We start from the raw sequence: 19,263 nt of genomic DNA on the forward strand, positions 1-19,263 counted from the left end.
TGAATTACGATCGCGCATTTAAAGAGAATTTATTCGCGTACCTCTTTCGGCTTACACCACTCACAGAAACATGTCGAGCGAAAAAATTTGTCCTGACTCTCCAGGTGCTCGGAGACAATTGACCAGCCGTAACGTACGAGCGGAAGCTAGGAACACCCTCTACCGAATGCTGTCGGTGCGCGCAAGCTCGTAATTACAGTTGCGGTAATTTCGCTGTATAGTGTTTGACTTTTTAGAGCCCTTGAGTACCATGATGCTTTTTGGCAATTGTCGAGATTTGACATTTCGGTTGAGCTTGAATAACTGTCATAATGAGGCATAGAAATGTGTCGTTTTTAACAAACAACTTTTTTTTACAAACTTGTTTCGCTTGAAAACATTTAATTTTTCGAATCCCTCACAAGATTTGAGCTAATACTCCCCTGAAAATAGTCGCATGATGTTTGTTTGTACTGTTCGGATATGAACGTTAAATTTTTGAAGAATTTCTATTGAAACTATTTTTTTACTAGCTTGGGGTCTGTGAAAAATTTTATTAAAGTTGTGTTGAATTCTTTTTATTTTAGTTACTTTTTTGTCTACCCTTTCTGAGATTTCATAATGGGTAATTAGATGAAATGATAGATCTTCACTTGTTGATACGTGGGGTATTTTTTTCTTGATGAGAACGATTGCTTAATTTTTATGATAATGCGGCGGTACATATATTTACCAGAATAAGGTACTCGCTGTCTATCTATGGAACTTGTTGTGTCGATAAACTAGCAAGCAATTACAAATAGTGAATTGAAGTTTGATACTTTTTCTCATACTTTCCTTTGAATTTTTAATAAGTTCATTAACCGCCAAAGTAAAATGAACAGCGTAATTTTTGCAAAATATTTATTTTACTATTGTTTACAATCAAAATAAATACGTAAGAATGAAAAACCAAAAAATAATAATTAGGATCCCTTATAGGGGTGTGTACTTATTTGAGTACAGCGGCGTATTACAGGTGGAAATTTTCAAAACATTATTTTCCGACACATAATGTTTTAAGACATGTTTTGCATTGCCATCGAACTCTAACGTGACACATAACACACCGTAATGGTTTTTCAAGCTTTTTTTGGGTAGTGTCCTACACCATCTTGGGGCAAACCTGGGACCAATGAAGAGGAAACCAGAGCCTTATATTGTGTTTTTTGGCGTAAGTAGTACCTCGCAATAGAACGTCGAAACAGGAGCTGATCCATGCTATCACTGTGACTCATTACATGCAAACGTCAAGCATTTGCAATTGTCATGTCTAGCTTATATGTGAATAAAACATATAATATAATAAATATTTCGTTCTGCTTATCAAACCTGAAATCATACGAGTCACGGTCTTCTTTCTTCATCTCTTTGGTATTTCTCATGGGACATTTCTTTGTTCTATTTTCTCTTATCGTTCCAGTTGCACGATATCCTTCTATTTTGAGGGCTACCAAGAGATTATAATTAATAAAAAGTTATCAAAAAAAACCTGGTGCCTTGATGGATCAGTTTGCAACCTTTGAAGTAAGGTTTTAACAACTCTTGATCCTAAGGGGTCAGTGAAAGCTTCAACGGCTTTTCCACTATAAAAATCAAAAACATAGCAGTATCCTGTGTAACTTGCTGCTACCCAATTTTTATAACTAAAACGCACTGGGCTCATTGAAATATGGTCATGCACTACACCCTATTGTAGAAATTTGCTCATAAGCTAATGAACGAACTTTCAACATTTTATCCCTTGATCAACTAGCTTCGTCGTTATTCACAAAATGAATGTTTCTTTTTATATCTCGAAATCTTTGCCTTGGTATAAACTTCGATATTATTTCAAGACCTACGTCCTTATCATAAGACCAATACAAATCTTCTCTTGGTAGTTTATGATATCCTGGCAGTATCAATATGCCCATAAACTTTTTCAAATCGACAGAATCTAATTGAAATGTGTGTCTAATATTTTGATTAGCGTATAATATTGCATTATTTATTATCAAGTTTATGACGTCTTCATCAAATCTTTCAACTGGTGTCAGATTTTCAAACACCTTTTTTACCTCTTCTTGTCTTTCGGTGACATAACTTGTCTCTTGAGTTATAGAAGAATATATTGGTGAACACTTACGCCATACTGGTTGATCTGGCAACTGACGACGACTTCTCTTTGCCTTTTCTTATAACGGCTCACCATCGCTGCTGTCATTGTCACTGCTGGAAACTGAGGCCTCGTCACATCTAAATACTTCTATATTCTCAGGAACGTCTCGTGGTAAAGAGGCTGTAAACATATCCTCATCGGAGCTTTTTTCTTCATCCGTCACCACGCTAGGTTCCGGTGGTATGATCACGAAGTCGTAATCATCTATCAAATCTGTTAAGCCGTTATAGCAGTTAGAAGAGTTAAAACGTTTTGAAGTCATTGTCACGAAACCCTACAAGTGAATAGTGAAAATCTTATGTAGATTCTGCCACTGTACCTAACCAGGTACAATAAAGTTTGAACTACGATTTTTTTGTAAATATAAGCTGTAATATTCCTACTCATTATTTATATTACAAGTATAGGTACAAACAACAAAATAGCATACATAAATTAACAATTATACATGTTGATCAACAAAAGAATAATTAAATTGTTTTCTTACCTTTATAAGCGTTCAAACTGATAAATTATAACCCACTTTGTGACAGATATTGTGGATATTCTCACCTAAATTGCTATTATTTTAACGCACCGTGTATGCCATTTTAAAATAAATGGAACCAAAGAACACAAGTTTTAAACGTTTTACAAATACCCTCGCTGCTGTACCTGATCAGGTACAGAGTCGCCAAATGGGTTAATATCGTTATTCGCTTATCGTTCATTGTTATTTAATTATCATGTCTTGATTTAAGAGCTTCCCAAGCTAAATAGAAATTCTCGTCATTTAGTGCGAACTGTTTGACTTAACTTTGACTTGAACTTGTTTTGTGTCGGAGGTGACACAAATTACAACTTGAGATAGATGCCTGAATACCGCTTCAGAGTTAGCTTGAATAGGTGAAGATGAACATGTAGTGCAGTATCGTATTAAACTGTCACTTTGTGGCCGAAAAATCTTTGACTTTTTTGATGTGAAACATCTATAAGCTCGGGTAAACATGATTGTCGCCGTTACGATCACCTCGCTATATTATTATTATTATGGAATATATAGGCGATACGCAGTCTATACATAGACTATATGTATGCTACATATATATATGTATGTATATTTTTACGCGGCTTGCAAAAATTTGTGTCAATATGTATGCAAGCTCATACATAAACATACATATTTTCGCTGGTTTGTTGGAGAAGCTGTTAAAGCGGCAAGGGAAACAGTGGCAATTGGCTTTCGTTTGTGTTTTCGACACAGCTCAGGTTTTCTACCAACAACACAATGTTGTGACGCTTTGTCGTCGCGTTAGATTTTCGACACATTCTCTTCGACAAAACGTGAGCTTCAGCCATTGGTTGCCCGTGACAACGGAAATTTCGCATGAAACAATAAATGTACATATTTACATAGAAAGTTGTGTGTAGATCAGTGTTGTCCAACGTGACTGTGTGCACGTTAAGCTTGTGTTGGTTATTCTAGCGTCAACTGATCGCAAAATTCTGCTTTGCTTGCCTACGAAGTTGAATACAGTTGCACAATCGTGCTTTCACGGACACTTGTCGCGACATGTTGGTGTGAGGTGTCTGGCACTGCCCGTGCGCTATTGTGCGCATAGGCCGTGGACAACGCTGGTGTAGATAAATTTATAAATATTATACGTGTGGTTTGTCATATTTGCTTACATGCACACATAATTTCCTACATATGTACGTTAATATGCGCGACCGCTGGGTATTTTAATATTGATGACATATGTATGTATAATGCCCAGCAAATAAATATGTAAATACTAGTAGACCCGGCAAACGTTGTTTTGCCATATAAATAATTTCCTAGTAATTTTTAGTGTAGACAAAATATAGCTTACTTATTGCAAGTATGTATGTATGTTAGAATGTGTATATTGTATGTATGTAAGAATGTGGTATATGCGTGAAATAAGCATGGAGCGCTGTGAACGATGAAGGAATATAAAAATAACAAAATGCAAACATTATTTTTAAGTTATTATAATTTATTCCTTAAAATAAATTATATATCATTAATTAAACAATTACGACAGTAACACTATTAAACAATATTAATCTCTTAATGCTATAGCGTGAACAATATTTTTTGTTAGTCCATCTTTAGCTAACACAAACAAACTTGATGGTTTACCCACTCGAGAGCATGCCACGTATAATTGTCCGTGTGAAAAACATGGTGTTCTCAAATCTAATCCACAAACAGACATCGTTTGACCTTGGGATTTGTTGATAGTCATTGCAAATGCCAATCTAATTGGAAACTGAATACGTTTGAATTGAATTGGCACATCTGTAGGTATAATAAGAATCCGTGGTATGAGTATATTTTCACCTCTGAACTTGCCATTTAAAATCCTGGCTTCGATCACGTTTTTCATTAATTTTTGAATGACTAATCGCGTACCGTTGCACAACCGGGGCGGGTTCAAATTACGAAGCAAGATAATTGGAGATCCAACCTTTAATTGTAAATTATGCGGTGGCATGCCTGGCAAATCCAGTGAGTTCAAAAACTCTGTGGGAAAATTTACTGCTTCGCTGTCGTCGCAAACTGTAAACTGGATTTATATGATACCAAGTTCCCTGGCAACAACATTTGTATCTTCAGATTTAAATTGTCAACGTCTACATTTTTTGCCGCTAAAATCGCTCTTTCTGCAAGCCACTCATGATTTATGTACTGTGTGTGTATATCGGGAAATATTTGTTCAATGAGAGTATCTTGCGAATCAGCGATTGTGCAGAAATCGGTCGGTAATTTTACGTATCCAGTTTCATCTATAGCAACTTTTCCATCACCGATATCTAAGAGTTGTTTTGAAAATGTTTCAGCGGATGGATCTTGAAGCATTTGAACGCGCATATTTTTTTTTAGCTGTAATTTTTCAACATTACTCCACAATGGAGATGATTTTAAGCAAGCGTTGATCTCATCAGCGTATGTTGAACGTGGAATGACTGGAAGTGTTTGTCTGAAATCACCTGAAAGGACCAACAGAGTTCCGCCAAATAGTTTGTCACTGTTTTTAATATCTTTCAATGTCCTGTTCAACGCCTCAAGTGAATGTTTGTGTGCCATAGTACATTCATCCCAAATAATAATTTTACACCGTTTTAGCACTGTGGCCATGGACGATTGTTTCTTAATGTTGCATACTGCGTCAGGGTTATTCTGGATATTTAGTGGCAGCTTAAATACTGAATGAGCTGTTCTACCTCCATCCAATAAAGTTGCTGCAATGCCCGATGATGCAACGGCCAATGCGATGCCATTATTTGATCGTATTTCAGCAAGAATTAGCGAAATAACGAATGTTTTGCCAGTTCCACCCGGTGCATCCAAAAAGAAGAATCCACCTTGTCCAGCTGAAACTGCGAGCATAATGCGATCATAAATGGTTCTTTGTTCCTCATTCATTAGTGGGACATTGCTGGCAACAATCGCTGCCATTTCTACAGTACTGTACTGCAGTTCACGATTCATTTCAGTATTAATTAAATCAGATGCAGTTCGATTTGGCGAATTCATACCGAAATTACTAAGTGGTAAGTTGGCAATGATAATGCAAAGATCCTCAATAGCAATCAATGCTTCATTGTACATTTCGTCGCTGAATGTTATGGTTAGATCGTGGCACCGTATACGATGTTGATGCAATATATCATCAGTCATTGAATCTTTGTGATTTTCCCATAATATCTGTGCTCGGGCTGGGAAACATGTAGTCAACACTATAGCGAATAGTAGACGAATTTGTATTGCTGTACAGTTCAATGCAGCTTCAGCAAGCATGCATTCCCACTGGTTGTCGTCTTCCAGCAAGCCGAGTGCAAGGCATGCATCTTTATACGTTGGATATTGTTGCCCATTCACTATACGAATATCTTGAAATGATAATGGGCCAGTAACATTAACCAACAACAGTCGAAGATAAAAGCACTCCGTGTGTCTTGGATTGACTGTAAATAATCGCCCCAAGGCGTTTGATTTAAATAAATTGAGACATTCAGCAACTGGTGAGCCTTGCTTGCGGGGCATCCATGTTTTTGGCTGACTTCATAAACGCAGTTTGCAATGCAACACTGCAAACAGATGCGATACCGATGCAAAGCAACACTGCATGGTAACACTGATTTGTCAAATAATGCAATGACATTTATTAACGTTTGTGAACGCAATATTGCTTTGTCGTGTTTCTTTGTGTGGTAAAAATGAATCTTGAGCAATTGTGCACTTTTGTTTTTGAAAACGCCCTAGAATTGGGCGAAAAAAGAAATTCAAGTAACGTGGTGTTCATTAAAAAAATATTAAATAAGCGAAAGCGCCGGCGTGTTTTTTTAACCGGTGGTGGCCCAAAAAGGAAAATTCCAAAAACGTCCAACTTCTGCAAAACGATAAAATGTATGCAGGATGACGTTTTTTATGCTCATTTTCGTATGAAAAAGAGCACATTCAAGGTATTTATTTTTTAATTTATGTTTAATATAAAATAATTAACATATATGGTTTAAAGAATTTGCAGACCATGTTAATGCCGTGGTGGCCTTCGCGCACAACTGGACGAATTGGAATTTCTTTGGAAAAGGCTTTGCAAATTGCAATTTGGAAGCTGAGCAATAATTGTTCTTTTAGAGATGTCAGCGATCGTTTTGGAGTAGCTGTTGGTCTCGCATATAAAGTCTTTGTAAAAATAATAAAAATGATCTGCCGTTTAAAGAAAGACGTCATCAAATTTCCAAGAAGTGAAGCTGAACAAAAGCAAACCAGCGAAGCATTTTCAACTCTACGTTTCAATCCTTTTCCTTTTGTACTCGGGTGCGTCGATGGTACACATATTCCCATTTCGCAGCCAATCAGAGATGAAATCAGTTACCGGAATCGAAAGGGGACGTACTCAATCATTGCTCAAGTAAATATTTCTTTTGTTTTATGAAAAAATTATTATTTTTAAATTTTGGTTAACATTTTTTGCCAGGCTATTGTCGACAGCCGTATGAAATTCATAGATGTGTTCATAGGGTGTCCGGGAGCATGCCATGATGCTTCAATTTGGCAAATGAGCCCTATCAAGAAGGCCATAATAAACAAAGAAATAAATATTTATCCCAACTACCATTTTTTGGGCGATGGAGGTTATCCTTTGGAGATGTGTGTTATGGTTCCTTATCGCGATAATGGATTCCTGACACCAATGCAATCGAAGTACAATGCAATTTTAAGTTCAACTCGGGTTGTTGTAGAACAGGCATTTGGCGTTTTGAAGAAGAAATTTAGAATTCTAAAATATATCGAAGTTCAAAATCCAAGTTTGCCAAAATTAATAACAATGGCTTGTATGATTATTCACAATATTATTATTATAAATGAAGGGAACAACGCCGATGATTTAATCGCAGAAACAAATGCCATCACTTCTGAAACACTCGAGGAAGTCACTTTACCAGGACAAAGAGAGGCAAAAGCTAAGAGAGATGCATTGGCAACTTTGTTATCTGCCTAATGCATCTCTCTTTGCTTTTGCTTTTTCAATTAAAAATACTTTTTATAAACAATACTTTTTTATTATATCGCTTTTTCATGAGATCAATTACAACAATAAATACCTATGTATTTTGTTTGTATTTATCTAAAAAGATTTTAATCTGTTAAGGTGAACAAGAAATGGAAAACTTATTGAGACCTGTCTACAATTCTCTGAAATAAGGCACGGATTTCCTTCAGCTCAGCTACTTTCTCCTTCTCCACCGCAATTTTTTCTGCTTCGATGTCCAAGAGTTTTTTCATCACTTTGGCATCTGCCTCAGACTCTTTACTTAAAAACTCCAGAACTTCGCATCGTTTTCGTTTTATAGCAAACCTTTGAGTAGTGTTTTCTGAAGGTGTAGCATCTAAGTTCATTGGCGCGTGGGAATCGGTGGGTGTCAACGGGCTATCGCTTGTCAAATCTTCCACCAAGGATTCTAGAGAACATTCAAGCATTTCACTGGGCACCTGAACGCTACTACGGCTGCCAAACACCTCATCCATGACATCGAAAAATTCCCAGTTCGTGGAACTCTCGCCAGATGTGTTATTGCGTTTCTTAATTCTTTTGTATGTGCCCATTAGATTTATAAAACATCTGGTTGCTTCATCTCTTGAAAAGGGAAATGTGCCCTCGACCTCCTTAATCTCCCGCATTATTTGCTCCCAAATAGCACTCCTTTTCTTTTTTTTGGCACAAAAATCCGGTTCATGGCGTAGACGCACTTCCAAAAGGAGCTTTTTCCTTTCATGGCTCCACTTCTTTTCACTATAAGAACGAAGAAATCATATAACAGAAAGAAAATGCGAAAAAGTTTTTACTTACGATGTCTCAGCCATTTCAATTACCGCAAAAATCCAAAAAGCATCCAAAATAAAACAGATGCACAAATTTGACAACTGTTGCGCATCAGAAAGGGTTGCCAGGCGATAGTGAACACACGGCAATGCCAAAAATATGCTAATGACGTTTATGAACACTAGGCATTTCAATGTTGCATTGCAAACTGCGTTTATGAAGTCAGCCTTTGTTTGAGTCCATGTGAAATAGCGTGGTACTTGTGAATAGAGTAATGTTCGTGCAAAGGCACCAAAATCATCCGCACGATTACACAATTCAAAAAATGCAGTGAGTGTAGTTTTAGGTGGATTTATTGCACGATCAATCGCTGTCTCGTTCGTGAAAAATACACGCTGACCGTTTTCAAGATGGATGGCTAACTGAACAACTGCTGGATCCCGTTCATGAATTGGAAAACCAAAGATACGCCAAGCAGCTTCATTGGAGCTGATGTACCGACCAATTTGGTAGAGCGTTATTTCATCGTTTTTATTCACTTGAGGAGCATTCACATTAGTATTTTCCACTCTAAACACAGCCATATCACTTCCTTTATGGACATACTTGCAAATGTATTTGATGCTCTTTACAGAACTGCATAACTCAACATTAATATGAGCATTATATGTCTTGCTCAGCAGAGGCGAATATGGCACCACCCAACGATTGTCAATATCAATGTCTGTGTTGATGATATTTTTAATAAATGATTGTCCGCCATTTTCAGGATTTCTTCGACGATATATTGGGTATCCGTCGACATTTGTGACCGTATCATTGGTAAAATCTTTAGGGAAATTTTTAGTACATTTTCCATCAGCCATGCAAGGCGATGAACTATTAAGAGTACCACATGGACCATGAATCATGTTTGTTGTAACAATATCAAACAGCAGTTGGTCAGTGGATGGATCTGGAATTTCGGCAGAAATGATACTATCGATTTCTTCAGGACGGATTTTGTCGATGAACCAAACCAAAATGTGTGCATGAGGTAATCCTCGCTTTTGCCACTCAACCGAATACATCCAGCAACGTGTGGGACCAAATACATTTAATTTAGTAATGAAACTTATTAAAGACTTCAACTTTTGTCTGAACACACGTGCTGTAATGTCATGGCGATGTATTGCATTTTGGCCAGGTAGTAGCAAAGATGTAATCTCTGGCCATTTTGGATTACATGTGAACGTGATAAATAAACATGGTCGTCCATATTCGCGCACGAAAGTCAGAGCATCCTGTATATATTCTTGCATATGACGTGGACTGCCTACGTACGATGATGGTAAAATGACATGGTTACCAATTTCGGCGACGTCGTCGTTGTTGTTGATAGCGTCTCGCAAATGAATGTACTCTTCCGCGCGCAGCTTTTGTTGATTATATCGTAAGTATCGTAGTCGTTCGCTTTCAATCTTCGCATACATGTCGACCATGAATTGTTGACAAAGCTCTCGACATCGTAAAATGACGTTGTCCAGGCCACGTCTAATCATTAATCGGTACGCATAATAATCCTTTGAGCTAACGTTCTTGTTTGTTTCAGCTCCTGTAATATTTGTTCATAAAAATTAATTTTAATTTATTACGTTCAATAATTTAATTGTTTTGTTAAATGATTAATGATCAAATTATTAATGAATGAAGTACCTGATACGGGATCTCGTTGTTTTATGTTTATGCAATATCCATCTTGTCCCTTCCAGAATATTAGCGGATATTGTAGAGCGTCATATGAACGATGTGTGTCAGCAATGAACTGAAGATTATTATTTCTTCTACGAATCACAATTTCTCGTGCAGTTGTACAATCGCCAACCATGATTACAGCAACATCATCAACAGCGGGTGCATTGAATCTACGAATATGCTCTCCAGCTGGTGTTTTATCAGGATTAATGACAATAGCGTGATTATCGCTTTGTAATTGGTGCATATGTGATTTGAATATTTTCAACAACTCGTTGTGCTCGTTCAAAATAGCATCTAGCTCGCTGACGATGCGCCTGGCATAAAATGAATCAAGGTTATTATAATCACAACGTGCATTCACGCGATCGGCAAGTGCGCTTCCGGAATCCTCGCCGCCCATAAAGTATATTTGTAAGAATTTATGTTGTTCGTTTGGCATTGGCAGCAGTGAGCCCATTTTATGATAAACTTGGCCTCTGATTTTGAATGTAGAATTGAATTGTTGACCATTTGCATTAGTATTTCGAACTATTTCTGTTGCTCCGAACGATGTCATTTGAAAGCATGAATTGAATCTTCGAATTGACTTCAGGAACATGTTAGAATCTGGATCCGTGCCGATAAGTAAGCCGTTCAATGGTTCAGGTGGTGTTTCAATTTCAGGTAGTTGCACTTTTCCTGACCCGCAACACATCCCAGCTGGCTCATTTTTGAATTTCAGAGCATGACAATGCGGACATTCCTTGTCCATAGCACCAATTACCACTTTTGAATGAGCATAATATTCAATATCGGGCTCATACTGAAATGCTAGACGCAGGAATGAATCAGATATAAATGCTCGATGTACCTGTTGTCGTTGTTGGTCGTTTGTTCTTCGTCTATTGACTGTGAAACGGCGTGATTGTCGTTGTTCTAATCTTCTGACTTCATTGCGTTCAGCTCGTGTATCTTCTGGCTCTTCTTGATGCAATTGCGCCATTCTGACACGTACATCAGTATTTTGTTGCTGGATTTGTTCTTCTGTTCTTTCGGATCTGCTATTTCGCAAGTTTCGAGCTTTACTTGTACTGCGGCTCAAATCAGCCCCTTTGCGTTTTCTTGGCATTATAATTTCATTCATTGTCTCTTATAATTTTTTCATACAACCAGTATTTTCATTGACATTTCAAAATAAAGATTCATAATGATTGATTTTTTGGAAACTATGAAAATCTTAATTGTTCTATTTATTACATTTTTTTAATAAAATTAAATTAAAATTACATTTTTATAAGATCAACAACATTTTCGATATAAATAAAAAAAGTATACTTACAACACAAAATCCGTTGTTATTGGAAGCTCGTGTCACGTGTTTAGTACTTTTGAGGTTATAAAATCACTTGATTAACTAATCGTGCAAAATACTCTCAAAATAGATCATTTAATTATTATTTATAAAATAGGAATGATTAAAAGTTAATATGAGAGTTACACTGAGATAGCAAAATAATAATTGTCAACGTTACTACTACACTTGATGCATAAACTATAATAATGGCCGACAACTGTGTAGGTAGTGAGAAAGAAAGGAGACCTGCTTCGTTCTCATCCCTACTCCGTGCTATTTACTGGGTCAGAAGTGACACCTGTAGACATCTTGCGGGGATAACTAATTAAATGACGATTGATCAGTTATCGACCGGAGAGGAAAAATGATTAAATTACTAAAATGGCTATTAAAAAATAATGGTTGATTGTAGAAGGGTGAAAATTGAGGATTGAATGTATTTTTGTATGTTGTATCATAAAAAAATAGAAATTAAAAATTTTGTCTAAAGAATAAAAAAAAAAATTTTGGAATGGACTACCCCTAACATTTAGAGAGATGAAAAATAGATGTTGGCCGATTCTCATAGATACCGGACAGGCACACAAAATTTCATCAAAATCGGTCAAGCCGTTTCGGAGGAGTATGGCAACAAAAACTGTGACACGAGAATTTTATATATATAGATATAACTTATTAAACCTACATTAATTAAATATTTAATTATGCATGCATGACTTTATTAGACATACATATATTTCCAAAGATGTTAAGGAATTCGTCAAAAAATTTGTAGTTCATGAGTTCTGTGGGCAACTACCCTTGAGGAACTCCCGTGGGCAACAAAAAAATGACTTTTTCTTTTATTTTTTAACGACCCCAAAATTGAGTGAAACAAAATTTTGAGTTGTCCAATTTTATGTAAAAAAATCTCAACTTTCTGATAAAAATATTTTTCAAATCCAAAAAATTTTCAAAATCCAAAAAAAAACATTTTCTTTCCAAAAACCCGGTTTTTTGTTCTTTTTCCCCAACTTTTTTTCAAAATTGACTTTTTCATTCGATTCCTCGTTAAATTTTACATAAGAATCAGTGTTCAAAAATATGGGATTTGCATTTTTTTGGCTGTTCATGGGATCATTTTTTTGTTTGATCTCAATTTGAATTGCGCGCCAAAAAACAATGGAGCAACTTTGACCACTAAAAAGTTAACAGATATCCTTCTTTTGGTCTATATTATAATATTCTAAAGTTTGGTCAAAATCGGAGAACCACGGGTACAAAACCATGTCGCCAATTGATGGAATGGCCCCTGTAAATGTATTATATATGTAGTTCTGAGCATAATTTTTATTCAATGTTCAGTTCTGTTCAAGCGCAATTGTTAAAATTTCTCCTGCCGAGCAGGCAGTGGTGAAACTCCCTCATCTCGACCGAGTTAGCCAAAAATATTTTTACCTTCTCCGCGCCCTGAACCTTCTCTATGATAAACGTTCTCTGATAATAGAGAAGGTTCACGATAAGGGATATTTCACTTTTGGGATATTTACTGTTTTGGATGAGCGTGTTTCACCACACCACAGAAAAATTATTAGCGCGTTTCACCACATTTAACATCAGAGAACACGAAAATAACAAAATTGACCATTTTTAGTGTTAAATGAGAAACGTTATGCTATTTCCGATGTTAAGGAATGTATGTACGCTTACAGATTCGCATATTTACAATGCGCAAACGACTCTGCATATAATTTATATATGTACATACATATGTATGTATATTTTCTATATGCAGTCGACTCTCGTTAATTCGAAACTCGAGGGACTCTTGAAATATTACGAATTATCGAGTGTTTGAAATATCAAATGGTTCGAAATTTGTGAGAGAAAATAAATAAAACTTCGAATTGTTAAGTTTTGATTAATTTTTATTTATTGATATAAAAATGGCAAGAATTAAGAGCTACATTCGTGTACGAGGTGTGTTCAAAAAGTATCGCGAATCGTAACTGACAGTTTTCTTCGATTGCAGCGGCGTGGTGCATCATGAATTCTTGCCACAGGGAAGAGCGGTCAATAAGGAATATTACCTGCAAGTTATGCGCAATTTGCGCGAAGCAATCCGTCAGAAACGCCCGGATTTGTGGAAGAACAAAAATTGGCTTTTGCACCACGATAACGCCCCTGCTCACACATCGTTGCTTGTGCGCGACTTTTTAGCCAAAAACAACACACTAATGATGCCGCAACCACCGTATTCCGCAGATCTGGCCCCCTGTGACTTTTTCTTGTTCCCTAAACTGAAGAGACCCATGAAAGAACGACGTTGCGCTTCTCTTGACGATATAAAGACGGCATCGAAGGAGGAGCTGAAGAAGATACAAAAAAATGATTTTTTGAAGTGCTTCGAAGATTGGAAAAACCGTTAGCACAAGTATATAATATCCCATGGGGATTACTTTGAAGGGGAAAAAATATATATTCATGAATTAATAAATAATTTTTGAAAAAGCACAAAATTCGCGATACTTTTTGAACACACCTCGTACATACTTTGTTATACTGGTTTGCTTTAAAGCACAATTCTGCTGCTCAGACTGCTCAATAACTTTTTTTTAAGAGAAAAAGTGCCTGAAATGCTTTTTCATCACTTTCGTTTTGTAGACAGAAGCTTTGTTAAGCATCAAATGAGGATCTTGCTTCCTTAACTGGCACCTCTGCCAAAGGTTCCGATGTATCGTCCTCATCTTCATCGTTACTTTGCGTGTCTGTCGCAGATAAAATTTCGCCATCGGTTAGTGATCCTGAAAAAGTAACATTTTCATCCCCTTCAACAAAATCAGAAAAACTCACACCGCTGATGTCAACTAATGGTTCTATTGCTGGTTCGTCATCATCTATAAGTATTGGAAGATTTTCTTGACTTTCTTTTAAGAAACTGGATTTTTTGAAGCAGTTGAGAATCGTTACAGGTGCTACAGCTCTCCATGCTTTGTCAATTAGTAAAATAGCTGTCAGAACCGTGATATTTGCAGTTAGCTGTTTGCCAAGAGATTCTGAAACGATCTAAACAATTTCTTTGCGATAGAACGTCTTAAAATTATGGATAATCCCTTGGTCCAATGGTTGCAATTTGGAAGTTTTATTTGGCGAAAAGAAGTAGAGTTCCACGTTAGACAATGTAGAAGGACTGTTGTGGACAGTACAGTTGTCTAAAAATAGTAAAATTTTCCGCTTTTGTCGTTTCATGCCCCCATTAACTGTTAAAAGCCAATTGTTAAAAAGTTCTGTCGTCATCCAAGCTTTTTTGTTAGCACGATAATCAGTTGGAAACGATTTCACTCCTTTGAAACATCGCGGTTTCATTGCTTTTCCTATCACTAAGCGTTTAAGTTTTTCCGATTCATCCATATTTACTGCAAGTAAAACTATCAACCTCTCTTTACTATGTTTTCCTCCGAGACATTTTTTATCTTTAAAAGTAAGCGTCTCGTCCGGTAAACATTTAAAAAATAGGCCAATTTCAACAGTATTAAAAATCAAGGTCTTCAATTTACCGTGCCAATCTAAACAAACTGCATCATCAACACTTCCACTTTCCCCACAAATTTTTTTAAAAACAACTCCATTTCTGTTTTTGAAATTTGTAAACCACCCTTCCCTTGCCGCAAAGTTTTTGATGCTTAGAGTAGACGCGAACTCTTTTGCCTTTTCCTTCAGCAAGTTCCCGCTAATAGATACTTTTTGTCCTCTACACTGCCTTAACCAAATGAGCAGGCTTTCTTCCAGACGAGAAAATTCACCTTTAGTAGTTCATTTCGTACTCCAGCAGTTTGAGCAGCATTAATTTTCCTCCTGTGCTTTATTATTGTTGAGAGAGTACTCAGGGGAACCTTAAATTCTTTTGCAACATCACTCTTTTTCTCACCTTCTTCTACTGTTTCGATTAACTTTTTCTTTTCAGCAATTGTCAAACATTTATACTTTCTAGGGTTCATAACTAACGCTAACTTTTAATCTGCATACCAACGAATGACTAACAGTAACTGAATAACTAAACAAACCAATTCGTGAGAAGTGTGTGCGTCAAATAGTCAAACTAATCATAACAAAAATAAAGCCTCGTGTATCTTGGTACAAGTTTGAACTTGTCGCAAAATGTACTTACAATCTTTCCGCCTCTTCACTCTGCAACTTGAATTGTCGAGTGTTGGACGCTGATGAGTTCGAATTAACGCGTCGGTTTGTTAAATAGCAATGATTTTTTCGTTCGACTTATCAAGTGTATGAAAATGTATTGATTTAGTTCGAAATATAAAGAGATTTAGTAGGGAACTCGTGATAACTTTGAATTATAGAGAGGTTCGAATTATAACAGGTTTGAATTAACGAGTGTCGACTGTATTTTATATCAAAGCACACAAGCATGCAAGTTAATACCACCAGTTCATATTACATGAACATATCTTTTAATTGTCACAAATATGTAGCATGACACTTACGACCCATATGGTCCGTCATAAGTGGATTGGATATGTAGTGACTAGTTTAGAACGAAATATGAAACATTGTACTTTCCCAAGATGTAATTCCTAGATTGTAAGACGAACCTTTCCACTTGTAACATATGGTCTATCTTAAGTGGATTGTAGATATACTTCCTAGAATATAAAATTAATATTTGTATCTAGGATAAAGAAAAATATTGTATTTAAGAAAACGTAATAAAGAAAACGAGGCAGTTGACCACACGGGGTTGCCCACGGGAGTTCCTCAAGGGTAGTTGCCCACAGAACTCATGAACTACAAATTTTTTGACGAATTCCTTAACATCTTTGGAAATATATGTATGTCTAATAAAGTCATGCATGCATAATTAAATATTTAATTAATGTAGGTTTAATAAGTTATATATTTACATATTTATTTGCTGGGCATTATACATACATATGTCATCAATATTAAAATACCCAGCGGTCGCGCATATTAACGTACATATGTAGGAAATTATGTGTGCATGTAAGCAAATATGACAAACCACACGTATAATATTTATAAATTTATCTACACCAGCGTTGTCCACGGCCTATGCGCACAATAGCGCACGGGCAGTGCCAGACACCTCACACCAACATGTCGCGACAAGTGTCCGTGAAAGCACGATTGTGCAACTGTATTCAACTTCGTAGGCAAGCAAAGCAGAATTTTGCGATCAGTTGACGCTAGAATAACCAACACAAGCTTAACGTGCACACAGTCACGTTGGACAACACTGATCTACACACAACTTTCTATGTAAATATGTACATTTATTGTTTCATGCGAAATTTCCGTTGTCACGGGCAACCAATGGCTGAAGCTCACGTTTTGTCGAAGAGAATGTGTCGAAAATCTAACGCGACGACAAAGCGTCACAACATTGTGTTGTTGGTAGAAAACCTGAGCTGTGTCGAAAACACAAACGAAAGCCAATTGCCACTGTTTCCCTTGCCGCTTTAACAGCTTCTCCAACAAACCAGCGAAAATATGTATGTTTATGTATGAGCTTGCATACATATTGACACAAATTTTTGCAAGCCGCGTAAAAATATACATACATATATATATGTAGCATACATATAGTCTATGTATAGACTGCGTATCGCCTATATATTCCATAATAATAATAATATAGCGAGGTGATCGTAACGGCGACAATCATGTTTACCCGAGCTTATAGATGTTTCACATCAAAAAAGTCAAAGATTTTTCGGCCACAAAGTGACAGTTTAATACGATACTGCACTACATGTTCATCTTCACCTATTCAAGCTAACTCTGAAGCGGTATTCAGGCATCTATCTCAAGTTGTAATTTGTGTCACCTCCGACACAAAACAAGTTCAAGTCAAAGTTAAGTCAAACAGTTCGCACTAAATGACGAGAATTTCTATTTAGCTTGGGAAGCTCTTAAATCAAGACATGATAATTAAATAACAATGAACGATAAGCGAATAACGATATTAACCCATTTGGCGACTCTGTACCTGATCAGGTACAGCAGCGAGGGTATTTGTAAAACGTTTAAAACTTGTGTTCTTTGGTTCCATTTATTTTAAAATGGCATACACGGTGCGTTAAAATAATAGCAATTTAGGTGAGAATATCCACAATATCTGTCACAAAGTGGGTTATAATTTATCAGTTTGAACGCTTATAAAGGTAAGAAAACAATTTAATTATTCTTTTGTTGATCAACATGTATAATTGTTAATTTATGTATGCTATTTTGTTGTTTGTACCTATACTTGTAATATAAATAATGAGTAGGAATATTACAGCTTATATTTACAAAAAAATCGTAGTTCAAACTTTATTGTACCTGGTTAGGTACAGTGGCAGAATCTACATAAGATTTTCACTATTCACTTGTAGGGTTTCGTGACAATGACTTCAAAACGTTTTAACTCTTCTAACTGCTATAACGGCTTAACAGATTTGATAGATGATTACGACTTCGTGATCATACCACCGGAACCTAGCGTGGTGACGGATGAAGAAAAAAGCTCCGATGAGGATATGTTTACAGCCTCTTTACCACGAGACGTTCCTGAGAATATAGAAGTATTTAGATGTGACGAGGCCTCAGTTTCCAGCAGTGACAATGACAGCAGCGATGGTGAGCCGTTATAAGAAAAGGCAAAGAGAAGTCGTCGTCAGTTGCCAGATCAACCAGTATGGCGTAAGTGTTCACCAATATATTCTTCTATAACTCAAGAGACAAGTTATGTCACCGAAAGACAAGAAGAGGTAAAAAAGGTGTTTGAAAATCTGACACCAGTTGAAAGATTTGATGAAGACGTCATAAACTTGATAATAAATAATGCAATATTATACGCTAATCAAAATATTAGACACACATTTCAATTAGATTCTGTCGATTTGAAAAAGTTTATGGGCATATTGATACTGCCAGGATATCATAAACTACCAAGAGAAGATTTGTATTGGTCTTATGATAAGGACGTAGGTCTTGAAATAATATCGAAGTTTATACCAAGGCAAAGATTTCGAGATATAAAAAGAAACATTCATTTTGTGAATAACGACGAAGCTAGTTGATCAAGGGATAAAATGTTGAAAGTTCGTTCATTAGCTTATGAGCAAATTTCTACAATAGGGTGTAGTGCATGACCATATTTCAATGAGCCCAGTGCGTTTTAGTTATAAAAATTGGGTAGCAGCAAGTTACACAGGATACTGCTATGTTTTTGATTTTTATAGTGGAAAAGCCGTTGAAGCTTTCACTGACCCCTTAGGATCAAGAGTTGTTAAAACCTTACTTCAAAGGTTGCAAACTGATCCATCAAGGCACCAGGTTTTTTTTGATAACTTTTTATTAATTATAATCTCTTGGTAGCCCTCAAAATAGAAGGATATCGTGCAACTGGAACGATAAGAGAAAATAGAACAAAGAAATGTCCCATGAGAAATACCAAAGAGATGAAGAAAGAAGACCGTGACTCGTATGATTTCAGGTTTGATAAGCAGAACGAAATATTTATTATATTATATGTTTTATTCACATATAAGCTAGACATGACAATTGCAAATGCTTGACGTTTGCATGTAATGAGTCACAGTGATAGCATGGATCAGCTCCTTTCGACGTTCTATTGCGAGGTACTACTTACGCCAAAAACACAACATAAGGCTCGG

At 36.3% G+C, this 19,263-nt stretch overlaps 4 protein-coding genes across 5 annotated transcripts in view; 2 read left to right on the plus strand and 2 right to left on the minus strand.

The window, feature by feature from the left end:
* LOC125776668 (uncharacterized) overlaps positions 1–19,263 on the plus strand; it is a 220,275-nt gene that overhangs the window by 118,371 nt on the left and 82,641 nt on the right. The window lies entirely within an intron of this gene.
* LOC125776656 (putative nuclease HARBI1) lies at positions 6,407–7,695 on the plus strand. Its single transcript, XM_049450126.1, has 3 exons — positions 6,407–6,652; positions 6,709–7,104; positions 7,171–7,695. Exons 1-3 carry the CDS (start codon positions 6,407–6,409, stop codon positions 7,693–7,695), a joined length of 1,167 nt encoding a protein of 388 aa, XP_049306083.1.
* On the minus strand, positions 7,866–8,682 carry LOC105227066 (uncharacterized). The gene is made up of 2 exons (XM_029551563.2): positions 8,545–8,682; positions 7,866–8,487 (listed from the first exon to the last, which is right to left on the minus strand). Exons 1-2 carry the CDS (start codon positions 8,556–8,558, stop codon positions 7,866–7,868), a joined length of 636 nt encoding a protein of 211 aa, XP_029407423.2. The 5' UTR covers positions 8,559–8,682.
* On the minus strand, positions 8,690–10,711 carry LOC125776129 (uncharacterized). Its single transcript, XM_049447008.1, has 3 exons — positions 10,213–10,711; positions 8,778–10,111; positions 8,690–8,698 (listed from the first exon to the last, which is right to left on the minus strand). The coding sequence occupies exons 1-3, from the start codon at positions 10,709–10,711 to the stop codon at positions 8,690–8,692; spliced, it is 1,842 nt and encodes a 613-aa protein (XP_049302965.1).

This window comes from Bactrocera dorsalis, chromosome 2 (genome assembly GCF_023373825.1).
Source record: "Bactrocera dorsalis isolate Fly_Bdor chromosome 2, ASM2337382v1, whole genome shotgun sequence".
Lineage (NCBI taxonomy): Eukaryota > Metazoa > Arthropoda > Insecta > Diptera > Tephritidae > Bactrocera > Bactrocera dorsalis.